Source organism: Neophocaena asiaeorientalis, unplaced genomic scaffold, assembly GCF_003031525.2.
Source record: "Neophocaena asiaeorientalis asiaeorientalis breed wild unplaced genomic scaffold, Neophocaena_asiaeorientalis_V1.1 scaffold603, whole genome shotgun sequence".
Taxonomy (NCBI): domain Eukaryota; kingdom Metazoa; phylum Chordata; class Mammalia; order Artiodactyla; family Phocoenidae; genus Neophocaena; species Neophocaena asiaeorientalis.
The window spans coordinates 3,162,132-3,187,342 of NW_020175662.1; the positions used below are offsets into that span (position 1 = coordinate 3,162,132).

At 38.6% G+C, this 25,211-nt stretch overlaps 1 protein-coding gene across 3 annotated transcripts in view; it reads right to left on the reverse strand.

Annotated features, from left to right (window-relative positions):
• Window positions 1-1,814: 1,814 nt before the first annotated feature.
• TMEM260 (transmembrane protein 260) overlaps window positions 1,815-25,211 on the reverse strand; it is a 59,785-nt gene continuing 36,388 nt past the window's right edge. Inside the window, exons 9-16 of one of the 3 annotated variants that reach the window (XM_024731461.1) lie at window positions 24,226-24,340; window positions 22,736-22,905; window positions 20,257-20,428; window positions 17,398-17,546; window positions 11,846-12,022; window positions 10,302-10,355; window positions 8,474-8,564; window positions 1,815-4,125 (exon numbers count right to left, since the gene is read on the reverse strand). In XM_024731461.1, coding sequence (XP_024587229.1) covers window positions 3,871-4,125; window positions 8,474-8,564; window positions 10,302-10,355; window positions 11,846-12,022; window positions 17,398-17,546; window positions 20,257-20,428; window positions 22,736-22,905; window positions 24,226-24,340 — 1,183 coding nt within the window. In that variant the 3' untranslated portion in view covers window positions 1,815-3,870. Of the gene's footprint in view, window positions 4,170-8,473; window positions 8,565-10,301; window positions 10,356-11,845; window positions 12,023-17,397; window positions 17,547-20,256; window positions 20,429-22,735; window positions 22,906-24,225; window positions 24,341-25,211 lie in introns of all 3 variants that reach the window. The other 2 variants (XM_024731462.1, XM_024731463.1) reach the window with 2 other exon arrangements.

The window sequence follows — 25,211 nt, forward strand, 5'->3', positions numbered from 1 at the left end:
ATTCGTACTAGTTTACCTTCCGATATCCAGGTAAGCACATCGTGCTATTCCTGAGGCTTGTTTTATACCGTCCACGCTGATCCAAGTCAAACAGACCTTTAGAGGGTACTGACAATGACGTCTTCATTGAATATGATCGCGGCTAAAGCTTTAGCTCCCTGTTTGCTCTGTAATGCTGTGCCAAGATCTTGGCCTTTTAGATGTTTCCAGAATCCCTGGAAACATTACTTATTTGTTTGTGAGTATAAGCCTTAGAATGGGTTTGCATTCACAGCAAAATATGAGGGTGAACAAAGCAGTGTGAATCTCTTACTGAGTTTGAGTTTTTTTTCTTTACCGAACCATAGGGCTTGGAGCCAGTTAGAAGAACAGAATTTTAAGTAATACTCTACATTGGTGCTTTTACAGAATATACCAGAATTAAAACAGAGTAAAAGGATTTGCTGTAATAGGATCCACTTTTTAAAAAAAATCTTTGGTGTTAACTTTTTGTCCTGAATATTAAAAGTATTAACATTTCTAAATTCTGAGGGATATTGGTAGGAACTATGAAAAAGGACTCACACACTGTTTAACTTTCAAAATATAAATTAAAAAACTACTCTTCATATCCTAATCTGATGACTTAAAGAAATCAGCAGGGTATCATACAAATAATCCTAACACTCAAAATGGCTTTATTTAAGTATAATAAAGGCTAAACATCATGGTTCTGTCATTAGAAAGGACTACGAATATAGGCAGAAATAACATTTCACAATTTCTATTAGAAGACTTCAAAATAGGACACTAGTCATTGACTCACTTCTATTTTGGCTGCATTTTGAGTCATAGAACAAAAGTATTAAAAAAAAAAAGGATCCTTTGAAAAAACAAAGAGAAGAGGAAAGTCAACAGCAAGAAGCAAGCATACCTCCATCATCGGGAACAGGGCTGGGGCGGTTTGTTAGGGAACATGGAAGCCACAATCTCCCTCTCCACTCACTCTCTGGTGTGTGCCAGCCTCGGTGCCGGGCAGGAGGGCACCACAGCATGTGGAGAGGCAGACAGTTTTGCTGGCTCCCACTTGCTCCTCAGGCCAAAGTCCAGGCAGAACTTGGCCTTGCAGGGTTCCTGTCATCCTGCCAAGCCTCGGCACTCCAGGGACACTGCTAGGAGAATGCCAGCCAAAACGTGCAGAAGTCACCTCCTTCACATCCTCTTCCATGTCGGGGGTTAGACTAAAGGATACCCCTTCTGTCAGATCTTATGGTGTTTGTGTACTAGCCAAGGAGAAGTAAGAGAAAGGAAAAGAAAGCAACTTGTTTAACCTCACACAGTAGAAAGGAAAGAATTCTTCAAAAAGTAGTTGATCTGGGAATGAAGCCCAACATCCCAAAATCTCAGCTCAGTTTGCTCTTTTTTCATTCACTGCTGGTTTTTTGGAAATTTAAATGATTATGAGCCTGTCTACTGTGGGCCATCATATCATTGCTTTCTCAAACAGAGAGTGGTCCAAAGCCACTGATGCACAAATACAGAATAATCTATGTACCATCAGACAACAGTCAATACGCAAAGCATATTCAGGCATATGCTGAATATGTGTGTCCACATTATCGACACATTTAAAATGCAGATATTTTCAAAAAGAGGCCCTTATTTTCCATTCTTAAGGCCATAAATAGGAACTATTACTCCAACACCAGATGTGTATGTAGATGCTGTAATAATATTTACATATTATTCCATATACAATATGCAGATGTTCAAAACCAATATGATCATCTCACATACGCATGCAATCTCTTTTCTGAAATAATAAAGACAGTGCATTTCCAGGGAAGGCATATATGAATTTTATTGTACTCTTTTTAAAGGAAAGTGGAAATCATCATCTTATATAATTCTTTCAAATGGATCAACTTAGACAATTTATCAATGCTTCCTTAAATTTTTACACCACACTGCACTCCAACAGGTTTTTGTTTTAAGGTAAACCAGGTTTTTGGTTCTTCCCTGTGGAGAAGTTACTTTCAAGTCAGTGAAAGTTCTTGGCCCATGATTAAAAGTCTTTGCCAATTAGTACTCAACAACTTCAATTCATTTTTTTCTGGTTCAAGATGAGTAGGAGCCTAATAAGGCTGTGATAAAAGGGCAAAAGGCACCGAGAGCCAAAAGCGGATTAATGAGCTCCTCCATTTATTTGTCTTCCTAACAGCTGAACTGTTACAACTATTGACACTCTTCAAAAGGTTCCGCTCTGAACCCCGTCCAGGCACTGCAGGCTCCAATGGACATCTTCAAATCCAGAGAATGGAGGGGCAAGAGCTTCCCCTGTGTGATGCCAAAACCAACAAAGCCCCATGGATCAGGTAATGAAACTTCAGCTTTTCCCCCTTTGAGATTTATTTACTGGCAGCTGACAAGGGGCAAATTCAGCTCGAATTGTGCAGTCAAGGCCCTGTCAAGCTTTTAGAGGCACCCTTGTCTTGAAGCACCTTCATGACTGGCATTTCACTCAAAAGCCCTCGGCACTGGTCCTTAACAGCTTATGACATCACAAAGGACACTCCAGACAGATGCCTACATGGCATCCTGCAGCATTTTAAAAGAGAATTAGTGGTTTTAATTATGGTCGTAGTATGAAAGGGAACCATGCAAGCTCCACAGGAGACCTTTGATCAGACCCTTTTGCTAGTACAATGCCACGGAACTGTGACTATTCCTGGTAAGGGGCCTTTTCTTGCTGAATGACTCACCAGTGATCTTTGAATGCAGACAAGCTTCTAGCCCTCCCTCTTCATTAGTGAGCATTTCTATACAGGGGCCTATATAGTTCTTGGAGTCTAGGAGCTATACAATTGGGGGGAAAAGAATCCCTACAGATTCAGGCCTCTACTTAGGAAGTGCTGAAGGACTCTGAGTGACTTTATTCATTAAAACAGGTTGCTATTAATTAACTGTCATAATAAAATAAAGAACTATTATTTGCATTTCTTACTATGTTCTCTTTAGTAATATGTATAAAAGATGCTTGTAACAGAAATGAATTTATTGAACCACTTCCCCACACCCCCCGAGCCCCTGCCCTTTTTTTTTTTTCGCATTTTGGCAGCAGGACTAATTATTGGGCCCAGATTTATGAGCCCAAATGGAAGTAAAACATGAATATAAAATTAATTAAGGAAAGACAAAATCCTTTTTACTTGCCAATCAGTTTAAGCAACTGAAAAAAAAAGCAAACAACAATTAGCTTAATTTTTTAGTGATTTCAGAGAATGATCTAAGACAATAAAACCCTAACCTTTTCAAAATACCATTTGGTTGGTATTTAGTTTGAAGTGTGAGATTATGTAACAACCACAGCTACTCAAAAAAAAAAAAAAAAAAAAAAAAAAAAAAAAACCAACAGTATTCTAACTTGAAGCATAACAAGATTCATTCTTAAAAAAAATGATTTCACTTCTCGAAAACAAAGAATGTCTTTGGTATGGTATTAATGTTTGAAGAATTTAATTTCAATCCCAATCCCAATAAGCAGGGCCTTTAAGATATATGGTCAATATTTTAAGTATATGAAAACAGTTCATTCTCTTCTAGAATCTCATCAAGCAACTCATTTGGTGAAAGACTGTGGAATTAGGAAGATTTTTCAAAATATTCTTGCTGAAATGCTAATTCAGTAACATGGGCTAAATAGTATTTGCATAAATAGCACATCTCGGTCTCTAACCACCCCCCCTCCCCCGAAACAGTACGGCTGCACCATGTACTTATATCTGGGAGATGACTTAGGCCCCCATTTTTTTATGCTGTTTCTTTTCTTGGATGAAAAACTTTTAGATTTTGGAAGCCAAACGCCAAGCAGGTTTTTCACAGTTTGCTGTCTCAGCCATTTTTCATATTTCTCAGACTTTGCAGTTCTTTTCTTAGGTGTTTTAGAGCAACTGAAATATCGGCCAGCTGTGGATCATTCTGGGCCTTCTGAGTGTAGAGACGGAAGTGTCTGATGGTTTCAGATAACAAGACTTCAGGGTCTGCACCTCTTTCCCGAAGGCGCAGCATCCGTTCACAGGCAATGGCATAGTTCTTATGCCAGTTCACTGGATGTTCCTTTCGTAAATAGACAATCTCCTTATAAAGCTGGAAGACAGCAAAAATGTTGGTATTCCATTGTTATCCCTTGACTTTTTTCAAAAAAAAAAAAAACAGAAAACACAGAGAAATTAACACAAGAAAAAAAAATCCAACCAGCCTACAGTAAAAATCTAATTGTTGCTAGGCCATGCAGAAAATGCAAGGATGCTACTATAATTATTACAGTAGCAGGAGGCCAATGTGCTTCACCTGAAACTGCTTCTGGGGTTTTTTGGATGTTGCAGAGGGAACCTAAGACACACTGTGTCAGGACAAAATGCTGTTCCTCCAGAAAGATGTTCTGAGAAAGGGATTTAGTTCTAATTCATGGAAAGCTATTTACTCAACAGGCAGAAAGGATGAAACTCTAAATTTAGCTATAGGAGAAAAAGATAGCTTTCTTTAGAAAACTGCACGGAAAAAGAACTTGAAGAAATTTAAATGTTGTCCCTCATTTTTACATAAATTTCTCCCTATATTATAAACAACAGTAATAACAATAGCGACAATAAAACACATCAAACAAATCCAGCATCAAACAGACTGGGCATAACAGAATTTAAGAGACACCCTTAAAGTGAGATATTGAAAATCTTCACAGTGTCCTAAAATTACAATTTTCATAGTTAAAACTTTGCCCACAGGAATTCAGAGTTTTGTTTTTCAATATCAGAGATAGTATTAATTGGATAGAGTTAGAATCTTTAATACTGATTTTTCCAGAGGAAAAACATCAAAATTTAACAAATAAACCAAAAAGTAGATGCAAATCTACAAAACAGAATATTATACTTGCATATTTGGGAATTTCACAGCCTTCTTGGGGATTATCAAATTGGAGTCAGATCCACAGGCACTTGAGTTAACCAGTAGCCTCCAGGAGAGCACAGGACAAGCAATGGTGCTTTCTCCAGGGACAAGGGCTTTCTGAATTAGAACTACACTCATTACATCATCCAGTTGAAAGGGACCCAATTACATTATCTATTTCCCCAACCCCTACTCCAGAGCAGACAAATGCCTACCTAATCTGTTTCAAAACAACATCCCCATGAAAAAGTCCCCAATCCGCATGTGATATGTCATTTTGATATTTAATAACCCTCAGGCCTCAAGCTGCCTTTTAAAGCTATTTTCCCCTTAGTTCTCTTCACTCCATAAAATAGGAGAGTCACCTCGCACTTTCATAGACATCAAAGCTATTGAGTCAGCCTCCTACCCGTTTATTTTCTTGGTAAAATATTCAAAGCTTCTCTACCTTTCCTCATAGTTTTTGGCTTTTTTTTTCCCCTATCCGTTGCTCCTCTTCCCAAGCCTCGTAAACTGCATGGCAGGCTGCCCGGAACAAAGTAGGTGCTCAGGAACTGCTCAGGTTCTTTTCTTCCCCAAGTTTTCAAAATCCTGATGAGGTTCTGGAGTGCAAGACAGACGCTAGCACTTGATTTCCCAATGGCTCAAGAGAATAAGAGGCAGCTCATGACCTCCCTGCTTCAGTCTGCAGACATCAGAACAACTACGCTACCCTTTTCTAGAACATCGACTCATTCTGGATGGCCCATTAGGCCACATGTGCTGTATCTTAAGAAGCTAAGAGTCATTTCTCATCATGTGGAATTACATTTCCCCCTCTAGGCGTGTATCACTGTGACATTAGTGTTAGTGGAACGTATTCTGTCTTGCGGGGGAAATCTTCAATGTATCACATGTATTCCTAAAGATAACAAAGATCATTCTTGCTCTCCCACTACACCTGAACTTAATGTCCTGTATAAGCTATTGAGCAGGATAATTTAATAATAACAAAAATATCTTTTATAGCTAACAAGACTGTTCTTGAAAAACCTGTACTAGGGGCTGATTTGTGTTGACCCATGGAGTACTTGGCCTCATTTGTCTTGCAAATGGTGTCACACATCTGGAGACATATGTGAAGGAGATACCTATAGACTGCTACAGACTTGTGTTCACTGAACAGAGTAATGCTTACAGGCCCAAAGGGACAATAAATCCATGAATTAGCTTCAGTGGTGGCCTAACAACTGACCATGGAACAGATCACTGATGAGAATATAAAATATTAGTTAAGTCTCAGATTTCTCCCAACTAAATACTACTTGTTTTTCACAGAATTATACAGGGTATTAGAGATGAACTGGATATGACCAGGATATGAGAGATAATCTATAAAGTTTACAGTCCACTTTTTTTTTTAAAGAAAAAATAGAGGTCTGGAAAGGTTAACTGGCTCACAGTTGACAGTGAATGGTGGAGCAGGCCTTGAACCTGGACCTCCTGACTGCCAGACAGAACTCCAGCATGCCGTTTCCTATAACTAGTCCCTGGCTGTCCTTGAGTGGGCACCTAGGAGGTTTCCACCTTTGTCCCTGTGGTTCCGTCATAACGGACTGTCTGCCCTGCCCCACTTTCTCGCTACCCTGCCCCACATCTGCCTGGCCAGTTCCTTCTGATCTTTCAGGATGACACTGCGGTGACATCTCCTCTAGAAGCCTTCCCTCCCTTCCTCACCAGCCCCTCCCCAGAAGGCTGTACTCATGTGCTGCTCTCTGCTCCCACTGCACCTCTGCAAACCTCTCGTAACTCTCACGACTGAATTAACTGAGGACCTTATCTTCCACCTCTCTCTCTAGCTTGTGCCTCTTTGACAGCGGGAATATTCCTGATTGTCTCCATCACAGTATTTGGTACAGACTGGGTGCTCCATAAATGCTCCGTGAGTGAATGAATAAATGAATAAACAATGGACCAATGAGCACAAAAGTGAGGAGTAAAATCTGTCATACCAATTGGACATCATGCAATTTTGACTCAGCACCAAACAAATGCCCTGGCTGAGTAGATCTACAGCAGCCCAGAGACAGCAGAAATACCTCCTCACTTGCTTAGACATACAGCTCCTGGGCTCTGTTCTTATTGGCCTTCACCAGGATGTCTATTTCCTACACAGCAGGCTCCAAGACTATCTCTGACGGTGATGAACAGCCCAGTGCTATAAATCTCAGAAAAGCAGGGACTTGTTAACATAGTGCTACAGCAAAGCAAGCCTCTGCTCTGGACTCCCCTTGCCATCACAGAGGACCAGCTAAGCAAGAGCCTCAGTGTGGCTGGATGTGAAGGCTGTTTGGTTTCCTGGGGCCACATCAGAAGACAGAGCCACTCTCTATGACCCTTTATCTCTCTCATAAAATCCCAACCAGGGCTTCCCTGGTGGCACAGTGGTTAAGAATCCGCCTGCCAATGCAGGGGATACGGGTTCAAGCCCTGGTTCAGGAAGATCCCACATGCCCCAGAGCAACTAAGCCCGTGTATCACAACTACTAAGCCTGCGCTCTACAGCCCGCGAGCCACAACCACTGAGCCCGAGTGCCACAGCTACTGAAGCCCACACGCCTTAGAGCCCGTGCTCCACAACAAGAGAAGCCACCACAATGAGAAGCCCGTGCACTGCAACGAAGAGTAGCCCCCGCTCGCCGCAACTAGAGAAAGCCCGCGCACAGCAACGAAGACCCAACGCAGCCAAAAATAAATAAATAAAAATTAATTAATTAAAAAAAAAAGAAATCCCAATCAGCCACGGCCCGATCATTTCAAGTGCAGCCAGGGTCATGATTTTGCGTAGAGGGCAACCCATCAAAACTTGTTTCTTTTTTTAAATAAAGCCATCATATTAGTTTCCTATTGCTGTTGTAACTAATCACCACAAATGTAGTGGCTTGAAACAATATAAATGTATTATCGAATACTTCTAGGGGTCAAAAGTCATAAAAATGAAGGTTTTTGTAAAATCAGCAGGGCTGTGTTCCTTCTGGAGGCTCTGGAATCTATTTCTTTGCCCTTTCCAGCTTCCAGAGGCTGCCTGCACTCCCAAACTTGTGGCCCCTTCCTCCATCTTTCAGGTTGTACGTGTGGCAATCTTTTAAGTCTTTCTCTCTGACCTCTGCTTGCAATGCCACATCTCCTTCTCTGACTCTGACCTTCCTGCCTCCTTCTTCTAAGGACCCTTGTGATTACGTTGGGCCCACCCGGATAATCCAGGATAATCTCCCCACCGCAAGATCCTTAATCACATCTGCAAAGTGCCCTTTGCCACGTAAGGCCATATATTCATAGGTTCTGGAGATTAGGACATGAACTCCTTTCATTAATCTGCGGACCACAGCCACTTTAGATATTATTTGTGATACACATGACTATTTTTCCATTTATACTGCTTTATAATGCCAAATAAAGCTGGAAACAGAAAAGTAAAAACTCTACTGTGATACACCCTTTCTCCATCCCAAACAGCCACCACCCTCCCACCAAATAAATTTATATATGTAAAAGTACAACATACGTCATACGCGTGAGTGTAGAGCTGAGCTTTCACATTTGAAGGCAAACTTGCAGTTTCTGCCAGGTTAAAGATGAAGAACGGTGTTTTCATCCTGGGAGTGGGAGGGTGTTCATGTCAATTTTACATTCAAAGCTAAATCTGCCAGACTTTTCCATTGATAAGGAACATACAAAACCATTTATTGTATTCTTTTCACTTCTCTCGTATTAATGGTTTACTCTGAACCAACGGTAATCCTCCCCCACCATCCCAAGACACTGCACTCACACCTAGTGCCAAATCTTAGAAAAAAGCTTATGTTCATCATCCCTACTGTACATCACCTTCCCTCCAGATGTACACTTCATTATGCAAGAGCGGCTAGGAGGCGGAGACTTGCTGAGTTCGTCAGCATATCCCTGAAGGTACCCATCGCGACAGTTCATGCCATGTGTGACCACTTCTTCAAAGATGGCTGGACTCTTTGACCACATGAACTCATCCAAATTGTAGTCAGCACACCAGTTAAATCAATACCTACCTGAATAATGACCTGCTTTCTTCTTTTATGTGATTTCTCCCCCAGCTTTCCCGCATTCAATCACAGTGAGGAATTGTGGAGACATTCGGTGTATCTTTGATTAGTTCTTCAAAGCGACTATTTGTTCCTATAACTGGGCTGATAACTTGCAATATGCAATTTGCTGACTTTTTCAAAAACACTACTGCAAAAACTGTATCTTTTTTGTAATTGTTGTTTTGTCAAGAACCATTTCTTAGCAATTTTTTTTTTTAAGATTTTTTTAATGTGGACCACTTTCAAAGTCTTTATTGCATCTGTCACAACGTTGCCCCTGCTTTACGCTTTGGCCCTTTGGCCGCGAGGCATGCGGGATCCCAGCTCCCCAACCAGGGATCGAACCCGCACCCCCCGCACCAGAAGGCAAAGCCCCAGCCACTGGACCACCAGGGAAGTCCCTCTTGACAATTTTTTAAAAAAACCTCTTTAAATGTATGTAAGCCCTTTACACCCTAACTCAATTCTTGGTGCAAAGCACAGTCCCTGGCCCAGAGTGGGCATCAACGCATTTTTACTGGAGGAAGCACTTCATACTTGGTACCCCTGTCTGCAACACTTAAGACTTTTACATTAATATTTAGGCCAAAGTCTGTTAGTGTTAGATGTTTTGAGTATTTTAAAAGAATGACAGGAACCCAGAGAGTCAAGAGCGTCACCATGAAGTGTTTGTTCCACACAGGAACAACAGGAAAGTACAGTATCTATGAAGAGTCAGATCTCTTTGAACATGTCTGTCTGTTCCACTAGACTGAGCTCCGTGAGAGTAGGAACTGTGTCATATTCATATGTGTAGCTTCCATGCCTAGCACAGTGCCTGGTCTCTAGGAAGTTTTCAATAAGTGCTTAAATAATTAACTAGCACATTACACATGGAGACAGGGTTGTAATTATCAACTTCTCCTCAATCAATTACACTCACTTTGGTTTAGTTGAGATAGGAGAGCATAGGAATTAGGAATGTTCCAGAGTCAGACAGATGTGAGTTTTGGACTCTACTGGTAGAACTATGTGGCCTTGGACAAGTAACCTCTCTACCTCCGGTTCGTTCTTCTGTAAAACGGGGATAATAATAACTTCTTCACAGGTTATCGTGAGGATGAAATGAGATTATGCACGGGTAATGATTAGTACAATGCCTCAAACAAAATAATTGCTCATAAGTATTATTTTTATGATCCCCACGCACCACTACTCCCCAGGTGAAAAGCGCCAGAGGCTCTTCTGCTGCATTACAAACAGACTGCAAACACACACGTGTACATTATTCACCTGGCTTGCCACATCTCTTCATTGGCCACAGATTCCCAGGAAGATGGAGCAAACCTGCAGTTACAAGAAAACGGTAACATGTTTCTGCTAGCTACCTTTATCGCTGTGGACATGTAATTCTTGTTTTATAACCTTACAGGGCAAATAAAATAGGCTGCATCCTGAAGTACTGATAGAGACCAAAATAACAAACTTATTCTCCTAGAAAAATTTGATCATTAGGAATTTGAGGTTTGGGTAAATGTATTCTTAATCTGCATAACGAGCCCCAGTGCCTCATGGGGGCAAACTAAAGATTAGTGGGAAGAGGCTGGAGGCATTTGGGGAGCCAGCTGTTCCTAAGAACTGTCAGGTGGGCGATGGGGCAAGGGTGAGGCCTGGGTCACTCTATGGACACAGCTAAGAGCCACTGAGCTGTAAAGAGAGGGGACTCCCGGCTTGGATAAATCATTGCTGGAGCTAGGATGCTGCTCCAAAAACACTGGCTGAACCATTTGCTGATTTTTTTTCACTTAATTAAAATTTCTTTTATTATGTATCTATTTTGACAGAATGGAGATAATGAGTGATGCCATGTACCTGTACTGTTGTTAGCTGTCTGGAGAACAGGTGATTTTCTAACTTTTCCTCACAATGGTCACAGAGTACTTTTTTTTTGGCCGCACCGTGCAGCTTGTGGGATCTTAGTTCTCTGACCAGGCATTGAACCTGGGCCACGGCAGTGAAAGCGCTGAGTCCTAACCACTTGACTGCCAGGGAATTCCCGTCACAGAGTGCTCTGAGGTAGAACTACCTATCCAGCTCTCGCTGGTGCACAGCAATGTGGTCTATTTGCTCATATTGACTCAAAAAACTTTGGTACCATTTGTTCATATGATCTTGACTGTTGTTCTTAAATTATAAGCAATAATTATCTAATCTTTGAATAATTCATAATTTAAAAAACAGGCAATGGAGACACCTATCTTCAGACGGTGACTCATCTTCCATATGGGAGAGAGTCAAGTCTAGGTAGAAATGCTTCCAGGAAGACTAATCATGCCCAAAACGACAGACCAAGGCTGATGACAAACAACTGAAGAAAAAGTTACTCAAATCCCAGGCTTCCCTACAGAGAAGTGATCTGCCATTCTTGAAGGAAAAAAAATATGAGTTTATGCAGGTGGAAACTATCACGGGCAACAGGGTGAGTGCCTTTTAAAGCTCTGTTGCAGTTAATAAATCTCTTCCACTTTTAGGCTCTAAGCTACAGGATGGTGGACCGTGTAGCATTACAAGAGCTGGAGGTGGACGGTGGCACACGTTTAACTACTGTGGTGCCCAATCAACCACCACCGCCCTTCCTCCATCTCCAAGCCTGAGGACAAGAAACGTATGTTCTCTTCCTCTATTACAATACTCTGTGGGCAGCAAATAACAATATTAACTAGTAATAAAAAGCCACAAAATACATCAAATAATTAAAAGGCATCTCAAAATCTAGTAAGTTGTTTAGGCACACAAAATGGCTATACACTGATGAAAACCATAACTGCTCTCCATACCTTCCATAGTCTTCAGTCCAGTTATAGATGTTTCTCGTAAGTTTAATCCACTCCTCAGGGTTGAATACAATCTCCGAAGAAACTAATTTGTCACAAGAACCCCATGGCCAAAGTGAATAGTTCTTTTTCCACGTTGGGTCGCCTTCATGAATTCCTATGCAAACAAATGTTTCTTTTCTATTGAAAACAGAAAAATATGCATTTTTAACTTAAAGTTCTAAATGTTAAAGTATAACTCGTGAAGGGTCATTTCTGACTCTTTAAACCTTGGTTACCAATAAACCATTTGTGAACACTTTGGTTTATTTAAATCTCTCCCAAATAGATTGTTTTAAATTTACATTGAGGGACTTCCCTGGTGGTGCAGTGGTTGGGAATCCACCTGCCAATGTAGGGAACACAGGTTCGATCCCTAGTCCGGGAATATCCCACATGCCGCGGAGCAACTAAGCCACCACTACTGAGCCTGCGATCTAGAGCCCGTGAGCCATAACTACTGAGCTCGCATGCCACAACTACTGAAGCCCGCGCGCCTAGAGCCCGTGCTCCACCACAAGAGAAGCCGCCGCAATGAGAAGCCCGCGCATCGCAACGAAGAGTAGCCCCCGCTCGCCGCAACTAGAGAAAGCCCGTGCGCAGCAACAAAGACCCAATGCAGCCAAAAATAAATAAATAAATTTACATTGATATTAGTGTAAAAAATGCTGTTTGGGAGGTTGAGGCGAAGCACACAGACATAAATGATAAAACTACCGTTTGTGACACTGTAGGAAATCACTTGGGGATAAGCACTGTTACAAGGAACGCTTCTGTGGTTCTGTCTCATGTGTAAATATACATATTATTTGATACCTTTAAAATTTTATAGGTGGAAATATGTCTTCATAGTAGTAGCAGTAGTAGTACTACTACTACTAATCTCTCCTTCCTCAAATTTCCATTGCATTTTATTTTTAATCTCTTTTAACATTATTTTATTGAACTTGTTATCTTCATTTATAAATCTTTCTGAGAAGCCCAGAAGCATCCTGAGGATAGGCTCTCTATCTCTGAATTAATTCGAAATCCCACAGCACGATGCATAGCTAATACAGAATATTTGCTGAATAAAATTAATTAGATTTGACTAACTATTAGCATCTTCAAATCCTGCAAAAATTCGTAACAGAAATGGTTTAAATAAGCTTGGCTCAAAAACATTATAATTGACTGGTTCTATTCCAATTTTTGGTGTATACCTTAACAGCTATTACCAAGTAGAAAAAAAAAGGAGCATATTAGGAGCAATTACTTGAAAGTAAAAACTTCATGAACTTTGAAACAAGACACTTCTGGCTTAGATTTTGGATTTTTTCCACCATGTATTACCTCTATGATTTTGGGGAAATCACTTAATTACCTGTGTCTGGTCTCCTCATCAATGAAATTGGTATGAACTATCTTTCACAGCTGTTTAAGATTAAATGAGATATCTGACATAAAGTAAAACATAACAGAGTTCTGGTTCTAGGGAAGATGGAGTCATCGTATTCTATTCTGTCTCTCTCACTGCACACAACTATAATTTCTGAACAGAAGACCTAGAACAACTATCTGAAGACTCTGAAAAGTAAATGGTAGAAAGAGGATTGAAGGAAGAAAGCAGAATTCTTAAGTTCCACCAAATCCGCAGTGAGTTTATCCCTTTTCCCCTTCCAGGATTACCTGGCCTGGACTCAAAGGAAGCCTGAAACCCAAAAGCACATACCAAGTAAGGACAGAAAGAACTCCAAGAAAAGCCCGGCCGCCTCCCTTTTTCCTAGTCCAAAGGGCAGGAAAAGGAACTTGTACGGACTGGGGAGAGCAGAGGAAATCCCCAGGATGTTTTCCCTTCTTTCCTTCCCTGGGCACCGGGCAATACTGTGCCAGCAGCAGCACAGTTACAGCAGTGGCAGCTGGGCAGGTCCCTATAGCTCTGAGGAAGGGGAACACTTCTCACTAATCAGAGGAGCTGTGGTTCCAAAGGTTGGGAGCAAATTCCTATTACTCCTCGACTGGGTGAACTTGAAGACAGATCAAGAGAAATTATACAATTTAAACAAAGAGAAAAAATATTGAGAAAAATGTACAGAGTTTAGGCACCTGTGGGACAATATCAAAAGGTCTAACATTGGTGTCATCAGAATCCCAGAAGGAGAAGAGAAAGAAGGTGGGGCAGAAAAACTACTTAAAGAAATAATGTCAGGAAGCTTCCAAATTTTGTGAAAGACATAATCTTTCAGATTCGAGATACTCAGTAAATCCCAAGGAGGTTAAACTCAAAGAAAGTCATGCCCAGATACATCATAATCAAACTGCTGAAAACTAAAGACAAATAAAAAATCTTGAAAGCAGCCAGAGAAAAACAACACATTTCACACAAGGGAAACAATGATTTGAATAACTGCAGATTTCTCATCAGAAACCATGCATGTCAAAAGGATATAAAATAACATTGTTAAAGTGGTGGGGAAAGAAAAGAACTATCAAGCCAGAATTCCATACCCAGAAATATCCTTCAAAAATGAAGGTGAAATAAAGACATTTTCAGATACAGGAAAACTAAGAGAATTCACTGCTAACAGTCTTGCTCTAAAAGAAATGCTAAAGGACTAATTTCAGATGAAGAGAAATGATACAAGAGGGCAGCCTGGAATATGAGGATTGAAGGAAGAGCAACAGATCTGGTAAATATGTGGACAAATATTTTAGATTATCTTTTCTCTTAGATTTCAAAATATATGTATGAGGGTTGAAAACAAAAATTATCACATGTCTAATATATTTGACAACTCAATCAAAAGTGGGGAGGTTAAAGGAACTTATATGCCACTAAGGTTTCTACAGTTCACTTGAAGTAGTAAGTAGATTGTAAAAAGTTAAGTATGTCTGTGTACTGTAATTCCAAGAGCAACCACTGAAAAAATTTACCAAGAGACATAGTAAAAATAATTTAACATGGAATACTAGAAAAAAATCAAAGTATCCCAAACAAAGCAGGAAGGGAAACAGTGGAATGAAAAACAGAGAAACAAACAGAAAACAAATAGTAAAATGATAGATGTACATCTAAAACATATCAATATTTACATTAAATGCAAATGATCTGAATACACAATGAAAACATAGACATTGTCAGAATGGATAATAAAACAAGAGCCAAATATGTACTGTCTACAAGAAACCCACTTTAAACGTGACATAGGTGGTTAAAAGCAAAAGGACAAAAAGAGAAATACCATGAAAACACTAATCAAATTAAAACCAACCAAAAACCCAGAAGGATGTTTTTGTAAGTATAGAAAAAGGTGCAAATGCAATTCAACGAAGAAAGAATAATGTTTTCAACAAATGATATTCATATGCAAAAAAAGACCTCTGTTCTAAGCAATACCCTTGCAAAGTTAACTCAAAAGGGGCCATTGATCTGAAATGTAAAGCATAAAACTATAAAACGCTTAGAAGAAAACATGAGAGAATCTTTGTGACCTGGTATTAGGCAGAGTTCTTAGATATGAGATCAAAAAGTATGATCTATAAAATAAAAAAATGATAGCTGGATTTCATCAAAATAAAGAAACTTTTATTTGCAAAAGACACTTTGAAGAGAACAAAAAGACTGGGAGAAAATATTTATGAATCACGTATTTGACAAAGGATTTGAATCTAGAATATACACAGAACTCTCATAACTCAATAGTAAAAAAAACAAACAATCCAGTAATCCCACTCCTAGGTATGAAAACATATTTACACACAAACGTGTACATGAACGTTTATAGCAGCTCTATTCACAAATGCCCCAAACTAGAAACAACCCAAATGTCCTTCTGCAGGTGGATGGATAAACTGTAGTACATCCATACAATGGAATACTACTCAGTAACGAAAAGGAATAAACTATTGATATACAACAATAACTTGTATGGATCTCTAAGGCATTATGCTAAGTGAAATATGCTGATGTCAAAAAGTCACATACTTTATGAGTCCATTTATATGACATTCTGGAAAAGTTAAAACTATAGGAACAGAGAATAGATCAGTGGTTGTGAGAGTTAGGGCTTCGGGGACAGTATGATGACACAGGACAGCGAAAGGGAGTTTCTGGGGTCATGGATGTGTCCTGTATCCTAATTGTTCCTACCCACTTGGCAAATTCTTACTTAGCCTTTAAGTTTCCAACATTTTATCCATACCACTATTATCATGCTTGCCAGCTGATACTATAACTTATCAGTTTCATGTTTAAGGTACCACTTGACACCTCTCTGAAAGACTGTGACAGCAGGGATCACACCCATGCATCTGCAGCTAGTATAGGTCTTGGGACATTTTGAATACCCAATATTTATTAAATAAATACTGCATGAATGCCCCTGGGAAGAATTAATTGCTTCCTCATCCATGCTCCCAGAACACTTGGCTTATACTGTCAATTAAATCATCTATTTAGTAAACACACATTGAACATTTACTGTGTCTCACACTTTACAAGGCTTTGTTAGTATAGAGCTTGCGCCATCATATTATGGCCAATTGTATTCATATCTGTGTATAGATACAACTAGATTGTAGTCTTACTTAAATCTGGAACTGTCTCACTTTATTGCCTAATACAAACTGGTACATAGTACGCTCAATTGATGTTTATAAGGTTGAATTAAATAAAATTCACCAAAAAATGCTGATTTGGAGATGTTAATTGTTAACATTTTATTCCACAATAGAACAATTAAATATTACTCTCACAGCACATTTATACCTATCACCTTCATATTACTTCATGAGCCAGAGTAAACTTCAGGCTCTGAACACCAGAAGTACCACATCATTAGGTTCTTGGTAAGGGATAGTTTAACTTTTACAAAGAATTTCTGAAGTCCCCTTTATAAGAGAATAGAAATTATGAAATAAGTTTTCTTCTTCACGCTCTGGACAATCCCAAGCATTTCACGGACAGGAAAAATGTTCAACACTCTACCACTGAAGGAGTTATTTATTCTTGACCTTAACTATGAATAATTTTATGTTCTCAAGTATAGAATTCACAATTCTCATATGTTATCTCAGCCAACATAACTGTAGGTGTTTTTCTTATTTATAAAAATGGCTTATCCTTTAGAAAAAAATCCTTAAGCTATTTTTATATAGTGATTATTCCTGGAAAACATTTGCATTAAACTTAAAAGGGGGCCATGGTGTTGATCAGGGGGAAACTATAATTGCTTGCGATCTACCTGCAATGATTTCAAGTAGGCAGGCACATCTCCAATTTCTCTGAATTGTACTAAGATCTTATTTGCTATTCTTGCTAATCTGTCTTTATTTTTCTTTTACCCAGAACAATAACATTTATTTCTGCCTGGCCTCATTTATGCACAGATATTCAATTTAATTACAGAGATAATCTCACCGGTGACAGGGAAATAGGTGTAGAAAATTGGTCTTTTGGATGAAGCACAGCTGCTACATAAACAATTTTAGAAAAGCTTAAGATTTTAGAAAAGCTATTATATGAAAAGAGTGCTTACAGTTTATTTACTTCAAGAAAATGATAAAGATTAAATGTGACCATTCCACTAGGTAATATTCCTTCCACAGGATTCCACCGGTTCCCAGGAAATTTGACGCCTGGTAAATGCTTTGCCATCTTGGGTAAATACCACTCATAAGTCATCATCTGCCAGAAAGATAAAATATGGTATCATGCTTTTAATATGTTTCTTTAAAAAGAATCGAGTTTATCAAGGACAATGAAAAAGTTCTAAAATGTGGAGGTACTCATTAAATATAAACATAATTGAAAAGTACATACAAATGCAACTGAGGTGTGTGGCACTGACTCTTCTTCTAATGCCTTAGACCTTAGGTTTCATGCCTTCAATTATAACTATCAGCCACCAATAAAAGCAGCACCTAGTTTCACTTACCTCCATGCATTTGCCAGACTACCCAGAATGACCTCCTGCTCTCATGCCTAGAGAGTGTACTGAGCTTTCGGAACCAGCTTAAACACCAGTGCCTCTCAGATGCCCTCCCCAGGTCCCATGCTCTTATAGCACTTTGTACCTACCTCAGTTAGCTCTTAGCCTATTCCTCACTAGACTGCAAGCTCCTACATGAAAAGGGCTGTTTTCATCTCACTGCCTCTGCGCCTATCACATTGCCTGGCACAGAATACTTCCCAAACTATGTTTGCTGGACCTGAAATGTCTTTCTGATGGCCAGACTAGACAACCTAGGCAAAATACAGAGACGTGTCATTACTCTGTTCTTTCATTCATTCATTCATTCAAAAAACAAGTATTGCTCACCTATAATGAAGAAGATATCAATCCCTGCCCTTGAGAAGCTCAATTATATGATAACCTAGGCCTCAAAATTAAAAACCCTTTGGCTAAATTATCTGAATTTATTAGTAGCTCCAAATTAATTACATAGTCTTTTGATTAAAATAAATCATTATATCAAAAATTTTTTCTTAATTCTATACTTAATATATACTTCATTCTATACTTTCATATGTACAGATTTCTTTTTTTTTTTTTTTAAAGAAAAGACTCCTATTTACACCTTCAAAGCTTCATTAAGTTTGGATATCATCGTTTGAGCAATTATGCTTATGTTTTACTTGTCTATACAAGTCATTTAACTAGAAGCGACAAATTAGTTTTAATCTACGTGTACACTGTAAATACTCAAAAAATACTTATTGAATTAGAGTTTATTACCCAACAGTTTCAGTTCTTGGGTATAGTAACATTAACTACCCACTGTGTGCTATGGCCTTACTCTTTCTAATTTAATTCTCATAATAACCTTATTATGTGAGAATAATTAAGTTATATCAGACACTGTTGATTGCCCACTCAACAGCCAATCCTTTCCAACTAACACAATCTTGGTTTTAATCAGGTAGTTCTAGTCATTCTCCTTTGCTAGTGAGTAGTTTAGGAGTGGTCAAGTGACCCAATACTGGTTAGTGGGGCCCAAGTAGAGGTCTGCTGGGGGCATCTGGGGTACATGTTACTCCCAATACAGAGAGAGAGAGAGAAAGAGAGAGACCCCAGGAGAAGCACTTTGCATGTGATGTTTGGAACCAGGCATCCATCAGTTCAAGAGACCTGCAGAAAAGCTGCCCCAGAACACTGTCATCATCGAACTGCTTGTATTATCAATCCTAAAGCCTCCTCTCTCCAGACTACTTGTCTTATGAGATTAAAAACTCCATAGTTTAAGATACTCTTTAGTCAGGGATTTTGTTCCTTACATTCAGAAGCATCCTAACTTACTTATCTAATGATCATTTCCATTTTATAGATAAGGAAACAGAAGCTCTGAGAGGAAAAATCAATAGACCCAAGTCACACATCCAAGGAAGTGAGAGGATGAGGACTTGAATTTGGGTCTAATTAACTTTGAAATCCAAGCTTCTCAATCATAGTAGCTGTCATCCCAAATAGTATTTAAAATCACATTATGATACCATATTTTCAACAAATGATCTAGCTTTGGTCAGGTGCTAGACTGAAGATCAAATTAATCATTTGTGTACATAAGTGCAAACTCCTTCTAAAAATATGTGTAATTTTCAAATTTCCCTATATTTTCAAATCTGTTTATAGTGTTCTCAAAAAATTTTAATTATTCATTAATTGAATGAAATTTATTAAGTAAGTATTGTGCCTAATAGTTTGCTCAAACTAAATGTATTTTTTCAAGGTTAAGAATTTCTGTTTTCCTGACAACCGTTCTAAAAACACCAGAGAAAGATTTGTTCCCTTTAACTATTTATGGCTTAAACAATAAACCCTATAGTTTACATATATTTTTTTCAGTTCAAGAAGATTGTTTTAATAGACCTTGAAATTTTCACAAGTCCTCTCCAAAAATACTTTTGTCTTAAGATCAACAAAATTTACAAATAAATTCTATAGCAGAATTGTGGTTAATAATTTCTATTTTGCATGAAATGTATACCAACCTGCGGTATGACTTATTTTATAGTCAGCCTAATTTAATTTAATCCCTGGATCACTGGGAAGTGTTCATTTGAATGGTTGAGTTAGCTGGATGTAAAAGAACAATTTAAAAATAAATTTACAACACAACATTGTCATGGTCTGTCACGTGAACTACAGACCTAGGATGCTGTTTGAATCTAATATGAAACACATTAATTCTTAGAACATTCAGTTTAAAAAGGAAAGAAGCAACTCATGACTTTTCCTATTAGTTAAAATAAATAAAAGAATGTGATATATATTTTACCTAAGAGTGATCATAGAAACTGTACCCACTCAATGTTTAAAAAAAATAGTTCTTTAAAAAACATATGTTTTAAAATGATGGCTACTACTATATTCTAAGTGTATCTTTCATATACTTACTTCCTGATCCACTAATGAAATATCTGGCCTCAGTCCCTCACAATAATGCATGTAACGGAGAGAATTCCCTGGCAGATCTCCTCTGAGTAAGATAATTGCACCATGAGGCATAGAGGCTAGAAGATTCTTTGCAAACTTATCGATCACATAGTTGGTCCTTTGGTCACAAATGCTAAATGAAAGGATTACAAAATATTAAAATAGCAACACATTGTTTTAGTTTTAATAAGACTGGGCTTATTTCCTGCTCCATTCCTTTCCCATCACACAATCTACATTTAGTGCTTTAAAATATTCTAACATATCTTCTAAGAGGATGCATATATTTGAAAAGGGAACACTATTAACTGGGAAAAAAAAAAGAAGGAACTAATTGAGAAAACTCAGCATACTGCTTTAATTCTGGAATTCATTATCATTTCCATAAAAAAGGGAATCAGTTAGTGGTCAATAATAAGTACTTTTTTTCCTAAAAGCATATCCAATTTCACTAAAAAGAAGTAACGTTTCTGATTCCACTTGGAGTTTAAGGTAATTTCATGTTAATTCCATTTAGCTCAAAGGAATTTTCAGAAATGCAAAAGGAAATCTGCCAGTTTCTGGCATAAATTTGCACGTTTGTCTGACTCTCTTGCACATAGAGGTTGATCCTTTCCACCACTTCCCTGGACCAAAGACTCCCTGTGTTCCTCTCTCCCTTCTAGACTGAGAAATCACTAGAGAATGAGACCAATGAGAAAGAAGGGAAGGAATAATTTGTTGAGATGTTTACTTCTCTCCAGGCATTATTTGCCATTGCCAACAACAGCAGTACAACTCTTTTCAGGGATGAAGTGGACTTTCTAACTTCAAAGAAAAAACTGGCATGAATTCTGAGAGCTTTCCATGAAAAAAGAAAAAGAATACAAGAAAGGAAAAGCATCGAAAAACAGAAGCAGCAATGTCTTTCCTGTTATTATCAGGTCCATTACATGTAATGGTACTGAAAAACACAGCCTAAAGTTGAATCACTGGGTTAGCATCACAAAGCAAATGAATACTTCCGGGAACAAAATATTATCCTTGCCTTTGTAACTGATGCAACCATCTTCTACTGTGATTCCCTACATTGCAGGGCAATGCCTCACATTTTGCCATCCAGGAAAGTTGCTGTCTATTCCATTCACCTGGGGTAAAAAAAGAATCAAAACAAAACCAAACCACCCAGTCTGTGCAGGCATCCCTGGTGTGGAACTGGAATTGCCCTGAAGACCTGAGCCACGAGAAGACTGGGATAAAAAAGGGTGAGTGGAACTTCCCTGGTGGCACAGTGGTTAAGAATCCGCCTGCTAATGCAGGGGACACAGGTTCGAGCCCTGCTCCAGGAAGATCCCACATGCCGCGGAGCAACTAAGCCCATGTGCCACAACTACTGAAGCCCGCGCGCCTAGAGCCCGCGAGCCACAGCTACTGACCCCGCGCGCCTAGAGCCGGTGCTCCGCAACAAGAGAAGGCACCGCAATAAGAAGCCCTCACACCGCAATGAAGAGGAGCCCCCGCTCGCCATAACTAGAGAAAGCCTGTGCACAGCAACAAAGACCCAGTGCAGCCAAAAAAACAAATAAATAGTTAAGGTTTTTTTTTTTTTTTTTTTTTAAAAGGGTGGGAAACACACTATGGGCTCGGCAAACCCTTCTTGAACTTGGAGTTGTATCTGGGACCTGCATCCCCTTCCCACAAGGCCTCCTGGTGACACAGCCTTCCTAACACAGGCTCTTCCTCAGTATTATAAAGAACATCAGTTTTTCAAGTTAAGTTGAAAGGGGGAGTGTAACCTTTTAAAGTACCAATCAAATCTCAGTGTAACAAAACTCCAATGGACTCTTCCACTTCTGTAATGTTTACTCAATACTGCCGCAAATAAATGAACTATCGTCTAAACTTTTACATCTTTTATGTTAGACTGAAGTTTTCATTATAATGGTTATTAAGCAGATTTTGAAAAACACATATAATACTAATAATGCATCAGGGCTAAGAAACTTCTAGAACTTTGATTATTTAAAATACTTAATATACACTACTACAGAGAGCACAAGATAAGGGCCAAGGATTACTCAAAAGATGAAATCTTTGAAGCATAAAGTGAATTATTTTAGGGCATACAAAAAAACCCCAAATGTCTTTAGTCTCCATCTAAGTGGTATTTCAGATCATGGAATTTTAGGTACACTCCAGATTCTACGAAGTATCTCTAGGATTCCTTAGTGGAAAATATACAGGGTGTTTACACGCACCAGCCAAAACCTTGTTTGCAATGGCCTGAAACTACACATCACTTGTGCTGAGATTCTTGTTCAAAAGTTTAAGAACCACTGCATTCAGACCAAGCTGTCTCACTTTGAAAACTAGTGGAAAGTAAAAGACAAACCCCTAGAATCTAAATATCCAAATGCCTCTGGCTTGAATGCTACTTTTCATAAAAATAACCATGTGTTACCTATAATTAGAATATATTTGGTAAATTACAAAAAGAGTTGCTGAAAGCCATTCCAGACACTGAAGCCCACTGGTGTTCAGTACTCGGTTACTCTCAGAAACAAGTGCAGCCAAACCGATGCCAGCGAGGACAGCCACCACCGCATTGCTCTGCATCCAGAACCGTTCCACCTGTGAAAGAGGCATGCAAACAGTGCGTCCAGTTGACTGGTTCATGCAATCAATCAGGTATTTATATATTTTAAAAATATATTGCATGTATATAGTTGCTTATGCCTGTGTCATTTAGGTATTCTTAACTGACTTCTCCAACCTAACTCCATGTCACTTTATTTTTCAATTTTCAAGCATTCCTCCTTCCCTGTTTGACGTGTGGATCTCCCTTTTTGGATCCACACATTCTTTTCTATACTACAAACTTCATCTTGAACTCTTTATTCTAACATTCAAAGCAGAAGAGGTGGAGAAATGCTTTTGCTTAACTCCTGATGTTTCCTTCCATGTAGAGAAGCTCCACTAGTATAACACTCCTGGCCTCTCTCTACCCTCACTTATTTCTTCCTGAAGGATTGTAGGGACTGAGCTGACTGGGGAGTTTGGGAGCTGGGACTGGGCCTGCATAGCCCTCCTCTTTCCTCTCTCTTCCTCTTGGAAGTGAGCCGCCCACAGGAAGTACTTGTCCAGGGGAAGACTCTGGGGTGAGGTGAGCTGGGGAGGGGAGAGGCCCGCCCTGTGCAGCACTGCCTGTGACTAGTCCATTCAGGGATGCAGGATGAGGAGACTCCCTTCCCCACAGATATTAACCACATTCTCCAATCTCAGCATTATGGGTAACAAAGGTGATTCTCCCACCCAATGTACTGGTTTACCGTGTTCTCAACTGATTCAGAACTCGGGTGCTCAAGTAAGGTATTATTCACCAGGCCTCTTGAACACACACACACACACACACACACACACACACACACACAAACTGTTTCAGCTGTTCAAAAAAGAGCTATCTACATTTATATAGTTTCTTCTGTAAGGAGAAGAAGTACTCTAATCTCAGATATGGTAGTCAGGGAAAAACAGAAATATACTTGCTCTTTTGCACAGGCTTGGACTGGTGAGGTAAGAAATAAGGGAATGTGTTGGTAGAGGCCCTAATTACAACCCTTATTTCTTTGCTATTTTTAAAAGAAAATCCCAGGAGAAATGCAGTAGTACCTAGCACACATATAAAATGACTCACTGAAATCTACCTTACATTTATTTTTTTATTTAACTATTGTGTTAACTAAACAGTGCTTCCCGCCCCCTTCCCCTCACCCGCCCAAAAAAGAAGGCTTAGCCTTACTGGTTCAATAATTTAAATTTTGATTTATAATAATGTATATACAATTTCAACTATTTCTGAGATAACTTGCTCTTCTACAAGACTCATGAAAGACAAATTTGTACATTCTTCACTAACTTTCTGGTCAAAGGATATATCTAAGTAAAACTTACCACACCCATGAAAAGTGGTTTTGAAATATCTAAATTTGCCCTCCAAGCAAAGAACAATGAATAAATGCAAAACATTCCAGTAAAAAGCCATACTAATGATGAGTTCTGTCTGTCCCTATAAAAAAAATTAAAATATGTCCAAAATTATTTATGTGACATGAATATCAATAATATTACACAATTTTAAACTATGAAAAAAAAATGGAACTAAAAAACTTTCCATTTTTAAGTAGGAAAAAAGAAAGATCGTAGGTTTAAAAATATGAGTTGGAATAGATAACCAAAGCATAGTAATAAACCATATACTGCACTACATATTGTCGACAGCATAATTTGGAACTATGCAGCAAAAGATACGAAGTTAAAATCTGCAGAAGAAATATAAATTACTAATCTTGTTAAATTTAAGATGTAATTAAACATACGCAAAACAAAAGAGTAATTTCATGCATCAAAATAATAAAGATTTAAAAATGACAAATCTCAGTGCTGGTGAGAATGCAGTTGTATGAGAATATATGTTAGTACAATGTTCAAGAAAAGTTAATTTGATAATATATATCAAGAACCTTAAAGAAAATATTCACATTCATTGACCCAGTAATTTGACATGTGGGAATAAATTTTTAAGCAAGAACCAGAAATGTGGATAAGAATTAATCCACAACAATGCTTTGGTATTACTTATAATAGTGGAAAAAGTGGAAGCAATCTAAGACCCTCAAATAGGAGAACATTTAAATTAACTGTCCTAGGTTATAGTATGGAATATTATACAGAAATTTAACTGATTCTAAGTATCTCTTATGGTATGGGAAAAAGCTCAAAATATAATGTTAAGGAAATAAAACTATAAATGTATATACAAATATATATTTACGTAAAATACACTCAACAGGCTAGAAAGTAAATGAACAAGAAAATAATGGAGGTAAATAGTGCTATATTTTTTTAGGTTTCCTTTTATCATTGGAGGTTACTTTTTT